Source organism: Apis mellifera, linkage group LG8 (genome assembly GCF_003254395.2).
Source record: "Apis mellifera strain DH4 linkage group LG8, Amel_HAv3.1, whole genome shotgun sequence".
Lineage (NCBI taxonomy): Eukaryota > Metazoa > Arthropoda > Insecta > Hymenoptera > Apidae > Apis > Apis mellifera.
Window position 1 is genome coordinate 5,097,066 of NC_037645.1, and position 18,452 is coordinate 5,115,517.

General features: G+C 23.3%; 2 protein-coding genes across 8 annotated transcripts; one reads left to right on the top strand and one right to left on the bottom strand.

Annotated features, from left to right (window-relative positions):
• The first annotated feature begins 166 nt into the window (after positions 1–166).
• LOC100577408 (leukocyte elastase inhibitor) lies at positions 167–11,858 on the top strand. Of its 3 annotated transcripts, XM_026442497.1 has the most exons (8): positions 168–185; positions 1,080–1,251; positions 2,627–3,241; positions 9,068–9,321; positions 9,739–10,074; positions 10,155–10,411; positions 10,558–10,687; positions 10,860–11,858. In XM_026442497.1, the coding sequence occupies exons 4-8, from the start codon at positions 9,070–9,072 to the stop codon at positions 11,805–11,807; spliced, it is 1,923 nt and encodes a 640-aa protein (XP_026298282.1). In that variant the 5' UTR covers positions 168–185; positions 1,080–1,251; positions 2,627–3,241; positions 9,068–9,069; the 3' UTR covers positions 11,808–11,858. The 3 variants fall into 3 exon arrangements, with proteins under 3 accessions (XP_026298283.1, XP_026298282.1, XP_003249882.1); XM_026442498.1 differs by lacking the exon at positions 2,627–3,241 and having other exon boundaries at positions 167–185; XM_003249834.4 differs by lacking the exon at positions 168–185 and having other exon boundaries at positions 1,059–1,251.
• Positions 11,765–18,262, bottom strand: LOC411252 (GTP-binding protein 2). 5 transcript variants are annotated; one of them, XM_016913359.2, is made up of 8 exons: positions 16,905–17,111; positions 15,569–15,847; positions 15,183–15,479; positions 14,789–15,049; positions 14,318–14,708; positions 13,958–14,243; positions 13,716–13,873; positions 11,765–11,808 (listed from the first exon to the last, which is right to left on the bottom strand). In XM_016913359.2, the coding sequence occupies exons 2-8, from the start codon at positions 15,843–15,845 to the stop codon at positions 11,772–11,774; spliced, it is 1,707 nt and encodes a 568-aa protein (XP_016768848.1). In that variant the 5' UTR covers positions 15,846–15,847; positions 16,905–17,111; the 3' UTR covers positions 11,765–11,771. The 5 variants fall into 5 exon arrangements, with proteins under 5 accessions (XP_016768848.1, XP_026298284.1, XP_016768849.1 ...); XM_026442499.1 differs by lacking the exon at positions 11,765–11,808 and adding an exon at positions 11,974–12,074; XM_016913360.2 differs by lacking the exon at positions 11,765–11,808 and adding an exon at positions 12,711–13,611.
• Between the last annotated feature and the right edge of the window lie 190 nt (positions 18,263–18,452).

The following is an 18,452-nucleotide window of genomic DNA, read 5'->3' on the forward strand; positions in this document are numbered from 1 at the left end:
TTCATAAAAAATTTATTATTGAATTGTTTTATTCGTATTTGTTTTATATTTCATAAAATTCAAGTAAATATAAATAATTATATTTAAGAAACAAATACAATTAAAATTATTTAAATTCTTTTATAAAAACTTTAAAATATGTTGTAAATTACTAGTTATGTACATTTAAACTTAGCACAAAAAACGTAAGTTTCTATTTTGATAATATATTTTCATGTTAGAGAAACATAAAAATCCTTTGAACAGGATTCTTTTGTTTATATACGTTATCAACATGTTTTTTAATCCTATAATATGCAATCAATAAATCGAATCGTGAAATAATAAAAATATTTTGTTTTCTTAACAATATTTTTGCTATATTGTTATATTGTTAAATGTATTTATATTATATTTATATTATAAATTTAATACATAATATAGTATATGTACCTATATATAAATCTATATATCTAATAGTACATATATCTAATTTATAAAGAAAAATTTCCAATAATTTTTTAATTAAATACATATCAACAATGAATTAATAATTAATTGAATTAATACACATAAATTTCAAAAACAAAGAATTAAAATTATTTATTCTGTCTTGAGTAATAATATTATTGGAATTAAATCTAATGTTGATAGTGAAATATTTTAATTATAATACAATGATTAATTATAATTTCCAATAACAAAACTTGGTATTTTCAACAAACATTTTTTTAAAATCAAATATAAATGAAATTATATTCTAATTTTTGAATACATTTATATATATATATAATAAGCAATTTTCGACGAATTAACAAATGAATGAATAAATGAATAAAAGATTTAGAATAAATGAAGATTTGGGTAACGATTAAAATATTTATTTTAAATATAAATAATAAATAATAAATAACATATGATTTTTACGAAAATTTATTCATGTAGTACGCAATAATATTTTCGATTCAAGAAAATGGATTTAGAAAAAAATCTTTATATGATTAAATATGCAAAAATAGTTACAAGAGAAAATGATTAAATCAATAATCGATTTTCTATTTATAATATGCAATTAGTTATCTGCAAGATTTTTTACGCAGAATCCGTGATCTTTATCAATTTTATCGATTGCTATATCTCAATTTGAGGGATGTAAACGCAAATAATCTCCATGACGAAATTGGTATGCCCCATTGAAGATACCCATCCCATAGTTCCAGTAATCATCATTATTCAAATTTCCTGATGGCATATAATTAATCAGTTGGCTATGTAAGTTTCTATTCCGGATATGTTTTATAAGTTACTATCAATTTTGATAACTGAATAATTGAAAGAAATCATTTGTTGTAATTGTTTTAATTAAGCCTTTTAAAAATTGAATTAATTATTAATTAAAAATATAGGATCTAAAGAACATTAATTTTGGAATTAACATTGATTATATTAATCATGATTTCATGGTTTTACATTTTTAAAATCTTTTATTAATATTTTTAACAATAACATCATGTAGTTTTTAACAATCAATGTAAATTAATAGAATGTAAATTAGTTTTCTAATTAATATTTAATTCTTTAAATGAAAAATTTCTCAATAATAGTTTCCAATAAGTATTTTCAATAAGAAGTTTGATTAGATTCCTTAAATACTCAGAATTATAATTTAATGATAATTGTATTTGATAATAAATCTATGTTATAAATACCATAAGATAAAATATGAATGAAATACGTATATGGATTTTCCCAAGAATGGGTCATATAGAAGAAGCTTTACTATTGGACTTAAATTTATTATTTTTTTCAATATTGACAAATCATTTTTTTCGAGAAATAAATGTGGACTCATGTTACCATAAATTTTGTTATACGTCAATTGAACAAACAAGATATCATCATTCAATAAAAGATATAAATATAACATATCCACGAATGAATAGTTTTCTTGGAGAATCTATTTCTGGAATTTTGGTTGATAGTACATATTAATAATGACATATTAAAAATGAAAAGATAAATCATCAGTTAACTTTTACTGCATGATTTTTTTATTCGAAAAGAAAACAATATGTATTTTTTCTGAATATTTGGTTCATAAATGAAATAACGTTGCAAATTTTACAAGAATTTTTTAAAAATTAAAAATAATATTATTAAAATATCGAGATAAAAAAATAATAGATATTTAATATTTTTATTATTACATTGTTTATTTACAAAAAAAGTAAAACAAAAAAATAAATATTATATTATTCTTTTTTATCTTTAGAAATTATATAAAAAATATAATCATCATAATTGCATAATTTACTTTCTGCACTAAAGTTATAAATAAAGTTATATTTTTAATTTTTAAAATAAATCTAATTATATTTTAATTTAATTTTTATAATTAACTCAGTTTTTCATAAAATGTAAAATATCAACTTTTATTTTTATTTAATTACTTTTAGATAAAGGGTGTCTCCATTTTGAATGGAATAATTATTTTTATTTATGTTAAAATATTTAATTTTTTTTCTGTGATTTATTATCAATTTCTTCAATTGTTTTAACATTATACTATACATTATTATTCATATCAAAATATCAATTCGATTTTAAACATTCATATTTTCTTCCCCTAATACTTTTTCACTTTCAGGGAAAATCAAATAAATCATTAATTTCGAAATCATACTTTCCATTTATTATTTTCATCAAAACAAAATATTCTTAAGTCATGAAAAAATTTGGGAAATCCCAGGAGATAAATTTAATTCGAATCTTCTGGTTATTGGTAATCATTATTTATCAATATCAATCAATCATTATTTCTGGAATGAAACCTGATGATTTCACTTTCGTACAATGAACTGAACAATTTTATGAAATTATATTTATAAGTATATGTACCTGGACAAATATAGTATGAGAAGGCGGCAGAAACGAACCTAGTAAATACAACGGAACACGAAGGCCGATTCAATCAGTCGTGTCGTAGCTGCTGATCGATTCGCACGTCTCACGATTCTTTTCGCCAGCAAGGACGAGATCTCTATAATTTTATCAAACGACGCGACATTTTATTCTCTGTTTATATTTTATTCAATTACGTTATTTATATTAATAATACTGATTGAAATTGTAAAAAGTATCCACATTGACGATTCGATTACATGTAAATCGGTGAAAATAACCGGTAAATCGAATACCAGTTGAAGAAGAAAAGGACGTGACATTTAAAAGGAACAAACAGATTTAGAAAACATTTGGAAAGGTATGTAAGAGAACAAAGATTGTGTTTCGAAGAGAGATATTTGAAAAAAGAATTCTTTTGAAATTAAAATTTCGAAGAGAATATGAAATAAGAAGTTTGAGATTATAAAGGAATCGTTATAAATATTAGATATTTTTTCAAAATTTTAAATTTAAATCGATTTTCTAATTAGATCAAAACAGAAGCTAAATTGATTAATTTTATTAATTAATTAAGTGATTAATTCTTTTATCGATGCATTTATTAATTAATTTAGTTTTCTTTCAATGCTAAAATTAAAATCTCTTTATTATTTTTTTTTTCAAATAATTTCTTCATTAAAATTGCAAAAGTTTTTAGCTATTTACTTGATATTTTATTCGAATTTAATGTTATATTAAAAAATCATACAAATATTTCGATTATTTATAATCAAATTATAAATATCTTTATCATAAATATTGTTAGTACCAATTGATGAACTATTGACGTCAAGATAAAGTTTTATTAATGATATTCGTTCATCAAATTTAAGAAACGAAATTTCATATGCACAAAAATCTAATAAAATTATATAATCTCTTGTTATAATTCTTTGATAAATCTGATAATGTAAAACATGTAAAAATTACATTTATGAATTCACTTTCTTTCCAAATTTCCAAGGAAATTTGAACATTTATGATATGTTTGAAAATTGTTCTTAAACACAAATAGATAATTTAATATTTTTTTGTTCATATTCTTTTATTTAAAAAATTTCTATTTAAAGATCAAGCCATAAAATTTCTTTCTTTTTTATAATCTTTAAATAAGAATCATTACAATTAATTAGATTAAAAATTTGCACCAATTTGTATAATTATTTGCGAAATCTCATCATCAAGAAATATGACCTTAGTAAACAGAAAAACATCAATGACAACCGTAAATCGTTTCGAATGATGTTTTGAATCCATATTCAAGCAAATTCCAAGAAGTTTTTCAAAATTTTTAGAATCATTTTTATTAGAAGTTACTTATTTAAAAGTTACAATAAGCATAGTTTTCTATGATGAATTAACTGATGACAAATTCGTTTGAAACATAAGCTCATTCAAGGGCACTAAACTCGTAACAAAGATATAAGTCAGAGTAATTTAACTGTTTATTATTCTTAAACAATAACGATTATTCTCAGAATTATCTAATGGCGTCGAATAATAATAGTCAATTGACGGTTACAATGGAATAAAAAATTCTCAAGATTTTTTCTTTTTTTTTATTAAAATTTTCTGTATGAATCAAATGTTTAGTAACTAGCATGTTCAATTTTCAACAATTTTTATTTGAATATTTTTAAATTATTTTTTTAAATATTTCATTTACTTTAGAATTACGAAATTACATAAATCGTTAAAGATATTAAAGATTAATTTTTACATAAGCTTATGATGTATTAGAAAACTTATAATGTTACTTATTATGATACATACTATCTGATATAAGAATCATATTGGCATTCTCTACATCGAAGAATCACGAATGAAGATAAAAAAATTCCATTTCCATTATTTAATAATTGACTTACTCACAATTAATAAACTAATCAATTTTATTTAATGATGTGGTTTCTTAGAAATTACGAATGATATATATATATGTTATATCTGGATTTATTTTTGAGATGCTTACCATACATATATGGAAATTTAATAAGCTTTATATTCAAATGAATTATTGAATAAATATAAATAAGTAACGTATTTGCTTTAAACAAGATTTAATCTTAGATAATTTTTGTTTACATAATATATTATACATTAATAAAAACAAAAGAAAAAAAAACAAAATATAATTTGTGATAGAAATCTTATTCCAACTTATTGTGATATCAAATGATTTAACATTAGAATTATTGAACTTTGAAGTTTCAAAGAATTGTGATTTTAAATATTAAATATTTATGAGTTTTATTAAATCTCAAACTTTCATAGATTTTTATTTAAATGTAAATTAATTTCAGCAAAATTAATCAAAAAAAAAAATTTATTGTGAAAATAGCATAAAAAAATATAATAATCAATCAATCATAATGATTAAACATGATTAAAACAATCATAATCATTAATTATCCAATCAAGGATAATTTTGAATCCTGTTCAATGATACTTTTCAATGCATTTCTATTATATACAGCTTAATATGCATAATGAGAGTTGAATAATAATTGAAAATCATTGAGTTTGTGATTCTTATCAAGATTCTATAGTTGTTTAGTTGAGAATTTATTGTAGAATTGTCTTCGTGACCATTTATGGGTATAAAAAGAGAAAGCATCATTGTGAATATCGATTCTTCAAGATCGATCAGAATTATATGCAAATGTAGATTTAAGATAAATACTTGTTTCCAGGAATGTAGATACTTGATAACGAAAGTTTAAAATAGATTTAGACATTTTAAAATTCTTTGATGATCGTTTCATTATTTCAACAAAGATAAAATATAAAAGATTTATATGATAGAATACTAATGTTATATAATTTCTTTTATTTTCATTTCCTTCATTCCTTCAACATTAACTATATAAGAATTGATTTGAATCGAAGTTATAATCTGTAGAATTTTAGCAAATAGTTAATTTACATAATTAGAAAGATAAATTTTTTAAAATACCAAATATTTTACCAATTTGTTTTACGTACACGCATATAATTTTACATCGCTTCAAATTATAAACGATTTGAAATGAAAAAATAGATTAGCATGATTATATTGTTCTTTTTCAATTAATCTTATTGAAAGGAAAAAAATGATTTATAAATTCTTAAAGCTTAAGAAATTATTGGATCTTAAAAAAATACGATTGTATGAGAAATTATCTACAGTTGAATTCTCAACATCTGTGTTTAAGTTACGTTTTACTAGCAATCAAGTAGGTTTATCTTCGAGGTTTATCTTGAATATTTTCCGCTTTTAAATAATTTCTTTCGATCTATAAACATTTACTCGTTTATTTAATTTTACGACGCATTGTACTTGTTATGCATTTTATATTCTTATAAACAATCTATTAACATGATGTCACACAAGTGTGCAATCTCATTCATCGTGACTTCGAATAATATTCAACGGGTTTTTCCGATAGATACACGACACTTCCACAAGATTATTATGCGAACGGAAAGTATTTTAATGTAATAAAATCATTGAATACATTGTTGATAGTTAACATTGCTCATATGAAATAGGAGGAATATTAATGTTCTTCTCTTATTTGTAGTTGAGGAACAATGAAAGAATTGTTTTCAAGACAATGAGCTTGAGTCGATACCATCATTACTTTTAATGGTGAGCCATTCACCATTTCGTAATGGTGAAAATAGTTATAGACTATTAATCATAATTATTCTTATCTCTATCTTGGAATTCTTCGATTAAAATTATATATATATATATATATAAAAAGAGAGAAATTCTTTATTTATTTTCGGAAAATAAATATTTTTTTAAGAAAAAATTATTTCCTATTCAAAAATGGATAATTTCAATTAGTGATCTATCATTGTAGATGGTTAATTAAAATTCGCAAAGATAAGTATAGAAATATATGAAAAGAATAAAAAAAAATAAAATATGTAAATAGAAAATATTTATAGAAATGTTATATATGTTACAATAGAATGATAATGCAGTGGAATTATGAATGAATAAATAAACAGCAGTATATGATTATAGGAACCTGATTAATTAAATATTGATAATTTCGAAAATAACAAGCAGTTATTTTTTATTAATAATTTTTTTTTTATTATAAATACATATATCCATTTCTAAAGCTAATGTATAAAATTATTTTCTATTTCTTTTGATCTTCATTATTTTTTCAACATCTTGGAACAGATAAATAATGCATATATTCTTGAAGTTTAAATGTATTTTATAAAAACAAACAAATTAAAACAAAAATTAATAATATTCTAATATAAACTATAATATAATAATATAGTATTCAAATAATGTATTACGTAATTTTTATTTTTATACATACATTTTCAGATGCAAGAAAAAAAAAATAGATAATATAGCATTAAATAAGTTTTATAACATGAAAGAATTATTATTATTTATAGTTTAGATTATAAGTGTGTCATTTTATTTATTGAAGATTTTGTTTATTAAACAGAAATTAAATAAGTATATTTTTTTATTTTATTACTTATTTGATAAATATCATTATTAACTTTAAAGGATAAGAAAAGAGAAAAGAGGTTAAAATCCTTACAGTTTACATATTATTTTATTATTTTATTAATTCAGATTATATTTCGTGTTAAGAAAGAAAAAATTATTAAGATTTTGATTACGATACGATTTTTCGAAAATTAAGAATATGTTCATATTCAATAATTAATAAACAAACAAGTTATAATTTTTTATTGAGATGATTTCATAACCTCAATATGTTGTTAATATTATATTACAATAATATTTACATTAATATTATATTAAAATATATTATTATTATTACATTATATTATTGTTCTCAGATATATACAAAATATTTTTTAATATTATATATTAATTGAAGAATAAAATGAATTATTCCTTTCTGATCTTAATAAATTCCTTTTAAAAAGAAATTAATATAATATTGAAATAAATATACAAAACAAACAGAAATTCAACAACTTTATTTTTCATTATATTTTTTTTTTCATTCTATTTATTGAATTTTAATATATTAATTATTTCAATTCTGAATGATTATTTGATGTAATTCTATAATTGAAAAAAAAAAAACAGTCTATATTTAAAATCAATATAATCAAGAAACGGATATACATAATGATAATGATACCTCCATAAATGGCAAAACATGTGATTCTATAACTAGTATTCATATCAGTCCATTATCTTCACTCAACAAAGAAACGATTTCGAAATAATTTCAATTCTATCTTGCTAATATTTAAATTTAATTAGAGAAAAATTGAATTTCTACATTGATTTTTCTTTTATAAAAATGTATTTTCATGATTTTATTGATGAAAATAAGATCAAATATGATATATTTAAAATAATTTTTAATTGATAATAATAATTTTATGAGTTTATATTTCGCTATCTATATTCTTTTTCATTCATATTATTTATTTATGTTATTTTTTCTTATTCATATCAATCAAATGTTTTTTTTTTTTTGTTATCAGATTAAAAGCTAATGCTTGAGTTATAGCCATAAAATTTGATTGCTTCATTAAAAATCATATCGTTTTTATAATCAGCAAAAATTGCTATTGAATTTTTACTATTTAATGTTTCTGACTTAAAAATGGTAAAATTTTTAACCGGTTTCAGAAAACAGTATTTATACAGTTTTTTATTAATAGGTTGTAAAAAAATTAAATTAAATTGAACTTAAAATAAATTTTCAAGTTATGCAATTAAAAAAAAATTGAAATATTGAATTTTGCAACTATTTACATTAGAAATATTAATAGAATTATAAAATTGTGAAATTGCTCGAGATAAAATGATTTTCAGAGGAATACAATAAATATGATTTCAAAGTTTTCTCTTCGAGGGAACTCGTCATTCATTTGAGCAGCTGTGAATTAATTAATTTTAATGATAAAAATTTTTACTTTAATCTTTTTTTCAATGCTTAACATTTATCTTATTATATTAAATTTTTATCAAACAATGAAATGACTAATGATTCAATGTCAAATTAATATTAAGTATATATGATATTCTTGAAAACTTAAATAAAAAATCATTTTATAATGCTGCAATTAACAAAATCTAATTTTCATTAATTAAATAATTATATACTTATTGATCAATATTCACATTTTGTAGCGATGGTGACTACATTGATATTCTTAAGTCTTATGGCCGGTACTTTTGGTCAATTGATCTATCCTGATGAATATAACCGGCTCAGAAATTTATCAACTATTCCTTCGGATCTATATTCAAACTTTGCAATTTCTATAACTAAAAGTAATTCTGTAAATTTACAACCACCATTGACCTCATTACAACCTGAATCGCAAAATGCACCAATGTATCCTGCTGAGATGGAGAACACGCTGCAAGGCTGGAGCGATCATGTAAGTAGAAAGATATTTTAAAATATCCAGTGAAAAGTTTTAATATTTCTTTGATGGAAGCTTTAAGAAAAAATAAATTTAATCATATGAATTACGAAAAAATATAGAAAATATAGAAATTTAAGTTTACACATTGTGAAATAATCTTAAGATATTTATGATGGTATTCATGATAAATAAAAGACAGCGGTGATGCAAGTTATTCATTAAACACAAGTTGCTGAACAGTGACCTTAAAATTTCACAATAATGACTTAATATTTCAATAATAATGTTCATGATAAATTTTTTCCCGTTACTATATATGATATAACTTTTTTATATAAAAAATTATATAAAAAATTGTTTTATCATTTTAATTAATTAAATTAAATTGTATTAATATTAATAAAAAATAATAAATAAAAATAATTTCAGGTAAACAACATTATCATTAATGGAGTATTAAAATTTGCCCTGGACGTAGAACGACAGATTTATAGAACTCGAGACATGTCTTTAATGGGTCAAAAAGATAATATAATTTTCTCGCCGATCAGTCTCACAGTGACATTAGCGATTGTTTTTGCGGGTTCTGCTGGCAGAACTTTCAACGAAGTGTCTAAAGTACTTGGACTCGAAAGTGGTATTGATATCTCACAAAACTCTGAGATCGTTCATCAGATGTTTGGTCTATTGTTAACGAAACTCCACACCAAAGTAGATGGATCTCCTGGGCCACGTGTAGATTTTGCTACAGCCACATATGTCCAGGTAAAATTTTGTTTTATACACAAATTGAACATTTTTATTTTAAGTAAAACGAACACATATTATAGATAATTTTGATTTAGGATGGATTTCCAATATTGCCACAATTCAAAGCACTGAGCAACAATGTTTATGAAAATGAATTAATCAACGTAGATTTCATAAGAAAAGGAAAAGCAGCAATGGACATAATAAACACATGGGTAAATCAGAAGACAATGGGAAAAATTTCAAAAATTTTGGATGATGTGCCTAGTCCAAATACTATGATGATTCTTTTGTCAGCGCTTTATTTCAATGGTGAATGGAATCAACATTTCTTAACGGGATTTACAAAAAAGTATATTTTTCTAAAAATATTTTTCTTAAAAAATTTATAAAATATATATATCTAAAATCATTTTAATATTTTATTAATAATTATTTGTTGATATTTAATAATTGCTATGATTATAATATTGCAATGTATCAATATTGTTTAATTAGGGCACTATTTCATGTTGAGCCAAACGAATCAATTCTAGTAGACACAATGTACAATGCAGGCACCTTTCCTTTTTATGAAGATAAACAATTGGGTGTAAAAATTCTTGGTCTTCCATATAAAGGTCACGAAGTAAGTATTTTATAAATGTAACAGATATTTATAATGTCTTCATTATAATATACTTTATTTATATTTAAAAAATAAAATTAATCGAATTTTAAATATTACAATTAAAAATATGATTTTTATAAATTAGTAAAACTTTGTCAAATCATTCTACAATATTTTTTTCTTTTTGCAGATCTCAATGTATATTCTTCTTCCGAAAAATGCAGGTGCGAAAGCTCTTCGAGAATTTCAAAATAAACTAACAGTTGACATAATTGAAAATTTAGTTAAGAATATGAAAAATGAAACCTGTATCATTAGTATGCCACGAATGAAACTGAGCAGTACATTGCACTTAGAACCTGTACTTGCTGCATTAGGCATGAAGTCTTTATTTGATCCTGAATTAGCAGATTTGAGTCTTATATCTCAAGGCAAGAATAAAAACAATCAAAATAGAATAACTACTAAATCAAGAAGTAATAGAACGAATACACAGAATCAACAGAATTACGAAGATTTTATTTCTTCTCGTATTTCTTCAATTCAAAATGAAAAGATGAGGGGTCGCATGATGAAAAGAAATTCCTTCACATACGAGGATAAGCTTCGTGGCTATTCTGTGGAACAATGGATAAATGGATTTTCTATTAGAAAAATTCGCAATGTTCGTGATGTCAAAGAGAAAAAAGACAGAAATTTGTATAGAATAGAAGAGAAAACCGAAGAAAATAACAATCATGCAAAAGTTATAAATCTTGAAGAAAATAAGTATCACTTCCAGGAAAATAAACAAAGAGGAAGAAACAGAAGACAGACTAGACCGATTAATCAAGATTTTTTGAATTATGTAAAACAAAAGAATTTTCCCTCGTTTGGATTGGACGATCTGAGAAATAGTGGCAATTTAGTGAATCCTCATCTCTTCGCTTCTAAAGTTCTTCAGAAAGTGGAGATTGATATCACGGAAAAGGGTACCGAGGCCGCAGTTGTAACTAGCATTGTGCTAGAGCGTGATGGAAATCAGAAAAGGCTCATAGCAAATAGGCCATTCATCTTTTTCATCAGGCATGATCCAACAAGACTCGTATTCTTTTGGGGCACGTTAAATGTTCCCACTCCGAACTATCAGAACACGTAATCTGAAACAAAAATACTTTTTAATGACGATAAAGATGATTACCTTAAGTAATCATATTGAATAATTATTAACTTTCTTTTATACCATTTTTTTTTTATATTTATTTATCTCAGTTTGTCCTCATAGCTCGCGTTTCTTTTTCTGGCGTTTCTTTTATTGCTAGTCATGCGGGTAATTATCATTTTTAAATGAGTAATTGTATTTTGTACAAAAATCATAAGAAATCAGCTTGTTTGAAGGACTCTTTTATTTGAATGCGATGAGAAGCTACAAATATTTACAGATGATTTATTTATATAATTCTTCTTGTATTTTAGCTTTTATAGATATTGTGTAATTATAAAATATGTAAGTGCAATAATTTTATAGATGATAAATTTGTATTTCCTATTAGAACAGTATTTTTTCAGAATTTAACATGATATTTTATTTTATTCTTAAGTGCAATTTAATATTAAGTTGGATTGCATTTTTATATATTGCCTTATTTATTTAACGATTTCGTATAATTACAATGAATAAATATTTTTTTCTTTTTTAATTATAAAAATTATTAATTGATGCATAAACAACAATGAAAATATTTTGGGATATATCTTAAGTGATCTCAAGTCATTTTTTTTAAATCTATTTTTTCTTTAGACAATAAATATATATTTTTTTTAACGAAAACTTTTCTTTCTGCGATATAAAAAAATCCACTCTACATAGATGTGTATATTTTCTTGTTTTATTTAAAATATTTTACAATATAATACAAGATCATATTTAAAATTTAACATAAATCAAAAAAAAATCAAAATCTTTTTTTGGACGGCTGTACCGTAATTTATAACACATTTTAATACATTTTATAAGATATGTAATATTTTGAAGTAATTTTATAAATTTGATCATTTGTAATTTTTTTTCAATTTCATAAAACATACGTAAATATAACCATCTTTAATTTGTTTGACAGATTTATACGTACAATTTATAGTATATAATATAATTTTTTCTTTAAAGTTTTAAGAATGAAAGACAATATTTATCATTTCATGACAGTAATCGATCGCAAAAATATTCTATATTTAATCACTATAAATTTTTTTAATTCCTTATTTTTTTAAATACTAGCAGAGCAAATAGATTCGTAGTCAAGATCAAATTTTACAGAGAAACATTACATTATTATAATGATTGCTCTCATGAAAAATTTTTAAATTTGAGCGTCACACGCAAAAAGATGACATTAAATAGTTAAAATGATCTTTCATTTCATGTTATTTCATGATGAAATAAATCATTTCATAAATAATCAATCCATAAATAAATTCCATAATAATGAAACGAAGATATGATTATAATCACAATAATAAAATAATAGTAGAAATTTTATAAGATTAAGATTTCTTTTCTTCACAACAAAGCTAATGCACCTAAAGCAAAAGTATTTAAGTTATAAACAAATAATTGTGATTTGATCGTGTTTGCTGCTTCATTTGTCCTATTCTTAATAATATACAATTTTTTTAAACAGAAAAGAATTTACAAAAAATTATTAAAAATATCGTATTTGCCTTTCTTATATAAAAAAAATGTCTCTACTTTAAAAGATTAAATTCGAAAACAAAAAGAATTTCCCTTATTTGTTCTATAACAAATATGTATGATTTATGATACTTATGCTAGGCGCATGATGTAATAACATCTAGTAATTCAAGTAATTAAGTTTCTTTATATCTTCGTAAACGTTTTGCACATTCTAATACTTTTTTATAAATAAAATTTTATTTAATTTACTGCATACTGTTCTGTTGACCTATTAGTGGAAATATTTGTGTTATTTTGCCAATTCCCTTAGTACGACCTTCTCGTAGTAGTAATCGCATACCGACATGCAAATATTCTGGATGGTTAACAAACCTAAATAGCACAGACGCTGTATCGTTTGTCTGTAAACCTCTGTCCTTCGCGTCCATTATTCCCTTTATAATACATGTTTGTCTTACATTTCCTACATGCACAGTTGTTTGAAAACCAGAAAATATTGCAGTCGCATGGTATACTATTAATACGGTTGCCTAAAAGGTATTCATATAAAATTGTTAATTATTTATTTAAATTTTACATACATTTTATATAAGATATTGATATATTGGATGTACCTGAAAAAAAAGTGTCGCATGAGGCTGATCCCATACCGATATCAAAACCATTCCAGGTCGTAGATGAGGTAAAGGGGGACTTCGATTTGTCGACGGTGCTAATGTTAAACTAGCACTTTGTGATGCTCTTACTAGACAACATGGAGCTTTATTACGATGTAAACTAACGACCTTAACGGGACTAAATTCGCCATCTGGTAAAGGACCCACTAACAATCGAGTTCCAAGAGCAATTGCTCCTTTTACGAGTAATCCTCCCAAAACAGGTTCATTCAAACCTGCTACTCTATTTGGAATGAAACAATTTATAGTTTATATAGTTATTAAATATAATCTGATGATATTTTTAGAAAAAAGTACCTGAAAGTTTCATCAATTTGAAATAAACACGATTCAGAATCTGAATCTGTAGAATTTACATTATATGGTGACAAATTTTTTATAAAATTTGTTAAATCTTCCAAACCTTCTCCAGTAACACAACTTACATTAAACACAGGTATTATATCTGATTCAAAATCCCACGACATTTGACTATTATTATACATTATTAATTGCTTTGAATATCCTTGTGCGTTAATAGCATTCTCTAATTGATTTATCGTTTCGGGTGTACTGCAAAAACCAAGGTCAATTTTGTTTACAACTATAAAAAATGGAAGTCTCAATGTAAGGCATAATGCCATATGTTCTTGCGACGCTTCATTCATAGGTGGTGCTACAACTAACATTACATGATGAGGTGAATATCCTGAAAGAAAAAATTATCATTATTTTATTAATTTTAATAATAAATTAAATAAATTATTGAAATAATCCGAATTATCATACCTGTAAGACCGAGTACCGTTGTTCTTAAATATTTGCGATGACCAGCTAAATCTATAAATGTAACAACTTTTGACGCATGCTCGCATATTTCTTCTGCTGTTGCCATTTCTGCATAATTTAAAACATGTCCTTCATTATCAAATCCTATAATTTCATGTGATATTGATGATGTACGGCCTGTTTTTATTTCATGAAGGTGACGCAACATATTTAGTCTTGCTCTCCCTCTACCATTATCTAATTCACCCTGGGTTAATACACCTATATATATTTTTTGGATATTATTAAATTTATGTTTCATTTAAAATTTTATTAATTAAACAAACAATGAATTTAGCAGAGTAAACTCTAAGTATGTTCCTCTACCTTAAATGTCCTCTGCTAATCCTCTCACCTAAGAGAGTTGATTTTCCAGCATCCTGTGCACCAGTGACAGCAAGTCTCAAATCAACAATACTATCTTGATCTTCTCTATCTCCTTTTCTTAATTTTTTTACTAAAACTTCTGCTACTTGTTTTTCATCTTTGTTGTTACTGCATGTGGACATATTTTTATTTTTAGAATTGGCAAATCTTTGACGTAGTATACGTGTTGTAGCACCTAATCTAGCTGCCATATCATTTAAAGTTTTCAATGATGCCTTCATATCTTCTTTTGTTAAACCTGTTAATTTTCCATTATCTTCTACACCTAATAATATAAATTAAATAATTAGAATATAATAACTAATAAATAGAAAATATTTAATTAGTTAATTAAAAATCAAAATAACTTTATACCAATTTGATATATAGCTTCTCCATGACCTTCTCTAAGACGCCATTTCATTTGTGTTACAAGATGTTCAAATCGTTGACTAGATGGATTTATCAGTTTTAATTTATATTCAATATTACCCTGTTCAGGTTCTGGTGGTAGCCTTTCCTCTTGATCATCATCACTACTTAAATTTTCACAATCTGATATTCGATTTATTTCATTTTCTGAGTTATTCCAAATATTTTTCCGAGTATTTTTATCGTTATCTGGATCAAACAATTCGAAAAATGACTCCATATCTGGAAATAAGAGATGAAAGACATAAAATTTATGTCAAAATAGTTTAATAAATTTCAATAATTTTTATTCAATATTAAGGAATTAAAATTATTAATCATAAAACTCTTTTGCTATTGTGGCCAATAATCCTAAATAAAATCTAGTTCATTATTACTTCATAAATTGTAAGTTGCATCATATGACATTGCATCATAAAATAAATATCTTAAATCATATGTATTATATATAAAGTATAATATTACAGCAATCAATATCCATATATACATATATATATTAAAATATATTATAATATTATTTTTATATAAATTAACATTAATATAACAAAAATTATTTTAATATTAAAACAATAAAAAATATGAGAATAATATTTAAAGTAAAAAATTTTTAAATAAATTTATAAAATTTAGAATTGATAGATTTATAAAAATTTACAAAATTTTATTTTGAAAATTTGAAGTTTTATATTGCAACAGAACTATTATTAAGATACAAGATAGCATAATATTAAATCAGAATATATTTAGACAAGGTTTATTATAATAAAATAAACATCAAATAATTATATTAAATATTTATTTTCTTATATTATATTTATTTTATTTGAAAAATTATATCATTTCTATAAATAATATTTATATTATATAAATTATGAAATAAATATCTTTTCTCATTTTTAAATCAATCTATATTCATACAGATTTCAAGGTTCAGCATACTTGAAATACATATATTTAGAAGAACAATTTGTAAGACATTTAAACGCGCCAAATCAATGTATCATACAGCGCTATAACAGCTGTACATATATATAATACAACGAAAACGAAAACAAAACAGTATGCAAACAAGCGTTCGTAATCTGCGTATGAGAATGTATTTGTGGATAGTAGTTTAACATGATTATATTTGCTAAATCAATAATAAAATTACAATATTAAAAAATTATATTATTAGAATAAAATATATTGCAAAATTGAAAATGATATCTATATGATGAAATGTCATGAGTTAGCTACGCATTTATAATGATTCACCAAAAAATCACTTAAAACTTACTGCATTTTACAGACAATAGCTTTCTCTTTACAGACGTGTACTCTCGAAATCAAAATTACGTTTGACACCTATTCTGAAGTTGAATAACACATGCGAACCTCTCACTTTCCCTTCTGTTTTTTTCACCACTTGACCGAATATGATTGAATCAAGATCTGCTTGCGTTACCAGCTATACCAATCCATTATACATTCAAACATAGACAAGGTATAAAATAGATTTACAACCTTACGAAATTTCTGTATCATGTTCTGAAATACCGATTGTGCAAAAAATTAAATTGTTTGATATATTACTATTTCGCACTAAATGTTAGAATTATATATTCAATTCAATATTCAATTCAATTACAAAATACAAAACAGTAATAAAGTCAACATTAAAAATAATTTTTTTAGAATTATTATATTAGTTTTTTTAAAATCATTATTCTCATGCATTATAAATCAATAAAATAAAATAGATTAGATTAGAATCGTTTTTTATTAAATTTTTTAAATTTTGCAAAAGAAATATAGACAAGAACAAAGAGTAAGAAAAGAACAAAGATAGTGAAAAAATTAAACAATCAATGCTATTTCTAGAGATGAAACAAATATAGATAAAGAAAATATATGTAAGATAATAGATGTGATAAGAATCGACTATCAATACCATCTCTTAAATATCAAAGACCTTCAAAAACAGAATAAGTTAGAGAAGGAATTGAAATTAGCATCAGTTGGATTAAAGATATCTTTCTAGAAATGAGATCTCAAGAGATGACGCTAATCTTAAATTCTTACTTTATTTTTTCTATTATTGAAGAAATGTCTTTGGATCTTAAGAGATGATGCTTAATTTTTATCTTTCTATATTCTTTTCCTATTACATATTCTCGTTATTTATGTTTTATTTGAAAATGATGATGATTTGAATTTTTAACCTATCTTTATCCTTTTTTCACTATTTATTCTCTTTATATTTGCTTCTTTACAAAATTAATATGCTCAAAAGATAGCTTCGATATCTGATTAATGAATTTTATTGTTTTCTTTGCCTAATTTATTGACAAAAAATTTTAATACTTTAAGTGAAATTATATATTGTAATAAATAAATATTCTGATATAAATTTGAGAATTTGGTGACAAATGTGAAATTGGTTTTAGAATCTTTTTAGTAACTATGCTTTCAATATAAAAGAATATGTTCAAGTCACTATTCGTTTGTCTATTTATAATGAAAAAAAAATAAATGAAACAGTAATATCGAAAATGACATTAAAATGATAAAAGAGTCTTAATGCTTCAAAATATGGAATAAAAAATATATATTGAATAGTTAAATCTATTTTGTACCTTGTCTGTGGTTTTATCACATTTGAAAAAGAGTTAATTCAAACTGAATGTCCTTCGAAGATGACGCTGCGAACATCTTCATTGTGGCTCCACCTTTAGGATAAAGAATTTATTAGTTCCATGGAAACGTACGATAACAGTTTATAATAATTATTCCAATTATGAAATTCATTTAAATAAAAATAATGTATTATTCTTCAATAATGTTA

Coding starts and splice junctions, on each gene's coding strand:
- LOC411252 (XM_016913358.2), bottom strand. CDS start 15,845: ATGGAGTCATTTTTCGAATTGTTTGATCCAGATAACGATAAAAATACT. Junction 15,050..15,182: donor TGGAAAATCAACTCTCTTAG/GTGAGAGGATTA, acceptor AAATATATATAG/GTGTATTAACCCAGGGTGAA. Junction 14,244..14,317: donor CAAATTGATGAAACTTTCAG/GTACTTTTTTCT, acceptor CATTCCAAATAG/AGTAGCAGGTTTGAATGAAC.
- LOC100577408 (XM_026442498.1), top strand. CDS start 9,070: ATGGTGACTACATTGATATTCTTAAGTCTTATGGCCGGTACTTTTGGT. Junction 9,322..9,738: donor TGCAAGGCTGGAGCGATCAT/GTAAGTAGAAAG, acceptor AAATAATTTCAG/GTAAACAACATTATCATTAA. Junction 10,688..10,859: donor TTCCATATAAAGGTCACGAA/GTAAGTATTTTA, acceptor TTCTTTTTGCAG/ATCTCAATGTATATTCTTCT.